The sequence below is a fragment of the Zingiber officinale genome, chromosome 10B (genome assembly GCF_018446385.1).
Source record: "Zingiber officinale cultivar Zhangliang chromosome 10B, Zo_v1.1, whole genome shotgun sequence".
Lineage (NCBI taxonomy): Eukaryota > Viridiplantae > Streptophyta > Magnoliopsida > Zingiberales > Zingiberaceae > Zingiber > Zingiber officinale.
The window spans coordinates 191,226-198,682 of NC_056005.1; the positions used below are offsets into that span (position 1 = coordinate 191,226).

The following is a 7,457-nucleotide window of genomic DNA, read 5'->3' on the forward strand; positions in this document are numbered from 1 at the left end:
AGTCACCAGAGAGATTAAAATATCAGTCATGAAGGCAAAGAACTTTAAATTAAACAATAGATAAAAATAGATGTAACAACAGTTCTGAATGAAAAATGAGTTGCCATTCACCTTGAACACTTGTTTGCAGGAAAGTGCCCATAAAAAAATTTCAGACAGATGCGGAGAATTAACTTGTTTGCACTGAATAAGAGACAAATAGAAGTTACAATTCTTGTTGCAAAGAAAATTTCGGAAATAGAAAAGTTGCATACGTGAAAAATATAAATATTGTTTACTGAGCTGCCAAAAGAGATTTTTTTTTTTCAACCCAAAAAATTTCTCTTTTCAGTTCAGGATATTCACGATCTCCTCTTCTTCTTTATTTATGAGCTAGTTAACGCAAACGTTAATTCACGATGGATGTTTTTATTTGAAAGCTCACTTCAATAGTTCAATCCTTCACCAGTTCTGATACCCATCCCAAGTCCGGGGCCGCAGCGGATTCCGCCTCTGCTTCCTCCCTCCGGCGGCACTCAAGAAGCTTCGCCGTCATGCTCCAAGCGTCGGCTGCAGCCTCCTCTGCTATGTCTCTCGTCTCTGCCGTCCGTAGAGCCCTCGCAGCGGAAGCCGGACGCCTCGTTTCAAACGGCGTCATAGATCTCAGCTTGCTCAACCGCAGCTTGGTCATCGTCCCCACCACCTCGTCTATTGCCATGGGCGACAAGGGCGGCGAAGAGCCATCAGACAGCGGAGATATGGGGGTAGGCGCCAGCGTCGACGTCGGTGACGCAGAAAGCAGTATTCCACAACCGCCCTTGCCCGGCGACACGGGACTCGTTAGCAGGACGATGCGAAGCTCTTTCGGGGAGTGCGCGAAGAAGCACACGCGGCGAAGGCACGCAGCGCCGTCCTTGCAGGGCTGAGTCCGGTATCGTGCCGGGTGGAGCCAGGTCTCGAACACACCGTGGGCGTACTCGCAGCCCTCGCCGCGGCGGCATCCCCCGCCCTGACGGAAGTCAGAGCAGGGAGTGCCGGAGTAATGGAACCGCCGTGGGTCGCGGCGACGCGCCTTCTCTCCCGGGTGCGCGTAGGGGCACTCAGTCCAGTCGTGCGACCGCCCGCGGGGGCACCGCCGGATCTTGAACTCGTACACGCGGAAATAGTCGGAGGAGAACACGTCGGCCTCGGTGGAGTCGGGGGAAGAGCCGTCGTCGAAGGCGATGAACCGCTGGAGGGCGAGTGAAACGTCACCGATAAGATGAGGGTGCAGGTCGGTCGGGAGGCCGGCGAAGCTGCCGACGGGGAGGGCTGCGGAAGGTTGTATCCCGGCCGCGTAGTCCTCGGAGAGTGACCAGGGAAGGGTGTGAGAAGCCAGGGTGCCGTGGAATTGCTCACCAGGCTCCATTAATTAGGGTTTAGGGAACTGAGAAGGGATTTGAATGCCGGAGATGAACGAAGAATAAACTATCTCGATTTATAGTGACGCTGGGAACCGACGTCGATTAGCTCACGAAGGCGGTAGGGGAAGAAGGGACTCCACTTATATCACGAATCTGTTCACGAAAATCCAGTGTTCGGTGTAAACGTCCCAGCAGCCAGCGGCTACGCAAGTATGGGCCTCTTCAGCGGTGACTTAAGTCGTGGCTGGCTTTGAATTGCCGCAGATGGAGGTGGAGCTAGAATGCGAGGTGTGAGGCGGTACAGCCCAGATCCTCTGGACCGCAAAAAGCGGTCCAGGGATGATCCCTTGATCTGGATTGGTGGGGATGAATGGTCCCCACCTAATTTATGAATAGGGACCATCCCTTGAGCCAATCCAAATCAAGGGATCATCCCCTGGATCACTTTTTGCAGTCCAGAAGATCTGCCCTCGAGGCGGTAGGGGTGGACTAGGATACGTGGTGCCCAGCGAACGGACAAGTGCAGGACGTGGCGAGAGTGGCTGAATGGGGACCGCCGATTTATTGTGGGCCCTCTTATCGGTGGGCTCGCACACCGCACGGTTTCGTCGCGTCCTGTATTTATTAATGTTTTTTTATATAATAGCTGGCAAATAATACCTTGAAATTAACATCGCATCGACCGAACGAACTGTAGATTTGGCTTCCTTTTCATGCGTGTAACCCGAAGTGACTCGGGTTTTGGATGTACAAGGGCTAGAATCCGAATCCAACCCGTTTCAACTTCTACAGAGTCCGATTATTCGGATTACATCCGCTAAATTGATGGATTTTATATGGGCCAACTGGTTGGGCTACATTGAAGGCCGCATGAACCTTTACGCACTTCGGCCCGAAAACTCTTCTCAAAATGAGATGGAGATTGGGCCGGCCATCGCCCATCGGCCGATGCAACAAATCACGTCCGCAAGATGGCAATCGAACAGCCAAGATTCTACGACTCGATGATGTAATTGGACTTGATCACCGATGCTGATCCACATTAAACATCGCTATAAATATCAAAGTAACTGCTAAAGGGCGATGAACGATTTTGCCATTTACAACCTGAGATGGCAGAAGAATTTGTCGGCGTTTTCTTGTGGCGGCTAGGGTTTCTGCACGCGTTCTTTCTGCCCCTCTTTCTCCATTGAAACCCTGACCTATCGTCTGATCGTGCCGTACCCAAACCAGGGACTATGGGAATTGAAGCGTGGATGTGGGCGTTGGTATAGTTCCAACCTCATAGTATCTCTCGATCTACTCCGAGCCTTGCGCTTGAGGTTTTTATTTGGAAGGAGATGGCCACCGCCAACCCCTTCGATCTCCTTGGATACGACGACAGCGAGGATCTGTCGCAGCTTCTCGCTGCGCAGAAACAGAAGAGTGCTTCCAAAAAGCCTGATGCGCCGGCAGCGAGTGTCGCCGTTACTAAGCCGCCGGCGAAGTTGCCGAGTAAGCCACTCCCTCCCACCCAAGCAGGTAAGTCGCTTATTGGCCCTCATTTAATTGTCGCTAAGTATTATATGGGAAAATAGATTTCTGTTCTCTTTTGGTTTCGGCCATATTTCTCGGCTACTCGAGAAATTGGTTCGAGTTAATGTCGTGTCGTTCGGATCCATAATTGGACGTGTATGTTACCTCTCTTGTGATGAAAAAATATTGCATTTTTCTCAGCTTTTCTTTTATTTGCTATTGGTCTTGCAGTGAGAGAAGCAAGGGACGCGAGGAACAACTCTGGGGCTGCACGTGGAGGTGCTGGCCGTGGGCCTGGGCGTGGTAGGGGCAGACGAGGAGGTGGGATTAGTTACAATCGTGAGAATGCAAATGACAATGCTCGTGGTGCTTCTCACGGGTATGAAGGTGTCGGTGGCCCTGTAGGCGTGGAAGATGGTGAGAAGGAACGCCAGCCACGCCAGCCATACATCAGTGGACACCAAGGTGGCTATGGAGGCCGTGGTGGTTACGGCAATTGGGAGGCTGGAGGAGACTCTGAACGTCCTCCACGGAGAATGTATGAACGGAGGAGTGGTACTGGTCATGGCAATGAGATGAAACGTGAGGGATCTGGCCGCGGAAACTGGGGAACAGCAACTGATGAGACTACAGCACAATTGTGAGTAATCAATTTGAAATTTAGGAAGCTGTATGGTATAAGTGTATATTTGTTTGTTTGTATGATTGGAACTCTTGTGCTTTCTTATACAGTGAAAAAGAGGAAATTGTTAATGCTGATGAAAAGATTATTGTTACTGAGAAGCAGGAGATGGATCAAGTGCCATCATCTGAGTTGAACAAGGATGGCACAGTCAATGAGGAAGAAAAGGAAGAGGATAAGGTATGCATTTTTGTTCAAATACTTGCCTAGAAAATTTTATGATGACATCTTTTGCTCAATGGTTGTTGCTACTTGGATGTCTTCATTGTTGGTAGGTTTTCTTTTTGACTTTTCATGTATCCCTGTAAGCACAAAAACCTTGCTCACAGGTCATGGTTATGTATCCAACATGCAATGTCACTGGTAAATTGTAGACACTATGATGGTTTTGTTGATATATACAATGTAAGAATTTTTGCTGCATTTGAGCATGCACTTTCATGTTGTTCATCCATCCCTTGTTTAGCTAGCTTGGTGTTTCCAAAGTGTTATTTCTCTGAAATTTCACATACTTACATTGGTTTCAAACTCGAGGAACATGCAACTGGCATGGTGACCAAATGAGAATATGCTGTTGGCCTTTTACATACTTGTTCAATCATTTAACAGTGACTGACAATCACCGTGTTAATCATATTGCATGTGCATGTGGCAAAGGATTTTTGGAGATCTTTATCTTGGTCATGCATATGTCTGTGGACTTTGAATTCTATTAATTTTGCAATAGGGTGTTTTAAAGTTCTTTTGGTGGGTCTTTTGTATGCCAGCAAATTCAAAAAGATTGTAGATTTTTTTTTACTTGATGACTAAGATGGGATCTTGCAACAATGTGGCCTTTATGAGATAAAATGAGGTGAAAATTATCATTGGTTCTAGAAATTTGTCTTCTAGTTAAATAGATGCCTATGTGGCTGTAGATGGAAGTTGGAATGTTGACTAGCATAAAATCGTTTCTATTTTTAAAATTATTCAGCTTATTGTTCCATGGACGGTTGCTATATTTGAAGTCAAAGTATCCTGTTTTGATGCAGTGTTTTAAGATAAACATCATTGCTATGGATAGTGAATTCTGTTAATGGCAATCACCCATTGGACTGATTTGGTCATTGGTCTATAGGCTTGTAGGATCACTGTCTTCAAGAGTATATTTTCTTAATGATATTCTGGAAACCTTGTCCTAGTAGTAGTTTAGAATATACGGATCCCATTCTGAAGTGATTTTGACATGTCACAATTCAGCTCCCTGAGATTTTGATATCTAAAAGATAGTGGTCAAATGTTGCATTTAAGACAACTTTTGCTCATATGGAACTTTTTTCTTTTAAATCTTCGATGTCATGCAGAACCTTATGATGAGAAAGGAAATTTTTGTTACACAATACAATCATTCCACCAGTTACATTCCTCTCTTTTTATTTGTCTATGTAAGATTAAAATGTGTAAAATACCACTTAATCCAGTGGCCTTTTTTGTTTGTTTAATAATCCTCTAGCACCACCTCATTTTAAAACCTTTATTCGGCACAGTATTCATCATGTTTTTTCTGACTTGCTGAACAGGAGATGACTTTGGAGGAGTATGAGAAAGTGAGAGAGGAGAAAAGAAAAGCTTTACTTGCAATGAAAAGTGAAGAAAGAAAAGTTGAATTCGATGACGATTTGCAGTCCATGAAGCAACTTTCAGTGAAAAAAGACAACAATGAAGTTTTCATTAAATTGGTATAGGTGTTCTTTACCTTTTTTAAAATAGACACTTTTGTCTATTTTATATAGTTGATGCAATGTCTGTTTGCAGGGTACTGGTAAGGACACAGGAAAGAAGAAAGAAAATGTCGAGAGGGATGAAAAGAGCAAAAAGGTAAATATAGTTGCTGCATGCTATCTTGATTGTTGGCAGAGGCATTGTTTTCTGATGATAGTCCATTGTTGTTAGCCAATGAGTATCACTGAGTTCTTTAAGCCAATTGATGGAGAGAGATATTATACTCCAAGAGGCCGTGGGCGTGGTAGAGGCAGAAGTGGGAGAGGAGAGCAATTCGGAGGTGGATATGATCATGGAGCATCAAGCTTCACAACTGCTGCTCCCTCCATTGAGGATCCTGGGCAATTCCCCACCCTCGGTGGGAAGTGAGAGCAGCGTGCAATTTCCGTTTCCTCATCTTGATTTCTGCTACTCTGATCTCAGTCTTCAGTTCATGGATTGCGTGAGGATTCAATTAAAAATAAGTTATTTGTTTTACGTTGCATTGTCACTGCATGCTGATCAGTCGAGTTAATTGATAAGGTGTTCAGGGTTTACATTAACTTTTGTTGTCTTTTGGTTGTCATGTTGCGAATTCATTCTCAAAGTAGTTTTCTCTTAAATCTTAATCCTCGTGATCATTTCATCCACGGATTCATTGCAGAACTGGAAGGTCAAGATCTTCATCAGTTTTTCTTTTTTTTTTCGTTTTTTCCCTCAAGGTCTTCTGCCACCATCTATTGCTCTATTTAATGCAATTCTGTCCCCTTTTTTCTTTTTCAGAATGAGTTTGGTCTACTTTTGGATTCTCTACAGTTACCATTGTTCAGTATGACCAGCCTGATGTCATATTTGACTAGCCTTGTGATTCACTGGTTTTAATTATACATTTGGCTTGAAATCATTCAAAATTAGCACTAACTACGCATCGAAGAGAACACTATCAGCCTCCTTAAAGTATAATTTTAGCCTTAAAACGTAACATCAAATCGACTATCGTTTAGCAATTCTAGAAAATGAAACTTTGGTATGACTTGTAGAACCATGTTTTGATCATTTCGAGTGGGTCAGGTATCTGAACTCAACCCACGGCACATTTTGTTCGTATGAAGTATACGAGGAGACCACCTTAAATTTGTATGCTTCTCATTTAAAACATCTATTCACGTTTCTTAATGTTCACACTTCTCCTTGTTGCTTCCCAGCTAACATGCAAAGAACAAGATCTACACAATTCAGGGGAATTGAACACCGAGGCTCCATCAATGTTTCTTTGATAATTGCTCTGTGTGGTAGGGCATATGACCACAGCTGTGCCACCTTCAAGAATCCTTTCTTACTTTTTGTCTTTTGGGGAGAATTGCAGTGCAAGCATTTGGCGGGCCATCGATATTTTGGATTTTTTTTTTTTAATTTTGTCCTTTTTAAAATTGTCAAAATATATCTTAAAAGTCCCTAAACTAATGTCATTTTACCATGTAGTAATAGAACTAGGATGGTCAAACGCATCTCTTATAACATCTTTATCATCCACTCCAGTGGCTTCATAGCTTACTACTCACGACTGTTGTCTCCGGCCAAAATTTGATTCTCCGGTTGTTGGAGTTCCGATCTAGCAAACGGAGGATAGGATAGGATAGGTATCAAGACAGGGACGACGATAGTGACAAGAAGATGAGGATACAAGAAGAAAGTGATTTTTCGTCCTCATTTTGACACCAAAATACCTTTTTTTTGGATAAAAAAATAAACATATAAACTCGATCTTAATGGAAATTTATTCGAGTGGGGCTTTATTAATGCATGTGTGTGTATTCAATCGACTGACATTCCGCTGCTGTAACACGAATCATTCTAAACGAGCTTCTTACCATTTATTAACTGCATCAGCGAGCACATGGATGATTGAATTATCACAGGCAAAGTAAATGCAACACGACGATTAATTTGATTTTGAGCTGTACGAAGAAAAACATTTCGCTTGCGTTTGAAATTATCAGGATCATTTGGAATATAAATGTGGTTATAGACTAAAATTAATAAAGTTTTATTTCCATATTTTGAGTTATAATCTGAGAACCGACAAGTAGTTAATTGGTCTCGTTAGTGCTGGAGTATCATCTGACCTCCGCTGCCAT

The 7,457-nt window shown here is 43.7% G+C and overlaps 2 protein-coding genes across 2 annotated transcripts; one reads left to right on the forward strand and one right to left on the reverse strand.

Moving 5' to 3' along the window:
* Positions 1-160: 160 nt before the first annotated feature.
* LOC122030347 (zinc finger CCCH domain-containing protein 2-like) lies at positions 161-1,387 on the reverse strand. The gene has a single exon (XM_042589559.1). The coding sequence runs from the start codon at positions 1,385-1,387 to the stop codon at positions 434-436; it is 954 nt and encodes a 317-aa protein (XP_042445493.1). The 3' UTR covers positions 161-433.
* Positions 1,388-2,453: 1,066 nt separating this feature from the next.
* On the forward strand, positions 2,454-5,882 carry LOC122029658 (RGG repeats nuclear RNA binding protein A-like). Its single transcript, XM_042588744.1, has 6 exons — positions 2,454-2,903; positions 3,129-3,537; positions 3,630-3,759; positions 5,139-5,297; positions 5,374-5,436; positions 5,512-5,882. The coding sequence occupies exons 1-6, from the start codon at positions 2,723-2,725 to the stop codon at positions 5,707-5,709; spliced, it is 1,140 nt and encodes a 379-aa protein (XP_042444678.1). The 5' UTR covers positions 2,454-2,722; the 3' UTR covers positions 5,710-5,882.
* The last annotated feature ends 1,575 nt before the right edge of the window (positions 5,883-7,457 follow it).

What these genes read in the sequence shown, in the direction of transcription:
- LOC122030347 (XM_042589559.1), bottom strand. Translation starts at nt 1,387, where the DNA reads ATGGAGCCTGGTGAGCAATTCCACGGCACCCTGGCTTCTCACACCCTT.
- LOC122029658 (XM_042588744.1), top strand. Translation starts at nt 2,723, where the DNA reads ATGGCCACCGCCAACCCCTTCGATCTCCTTGGATACGACGACAGCGAG. An exon ending in ACTCCCTCCCACCCAAGCAG is followed by an intron (nt 2,904 to 3,128) that starts GTAAGTCGCTTA and finishes TTGGTCTTGCAG; the next exon opens with TGAGAGAAGCAAGGGACGCG. An exon ending in ATGAAGTTTTCATTAAATTG is followed by an intron (nt 5,298 to 5,373) that starts GTATAGGTGTTC and finishes GTCTGTTTGCAG; the next exon opens with GGTACTGGTAAGGACACAGG.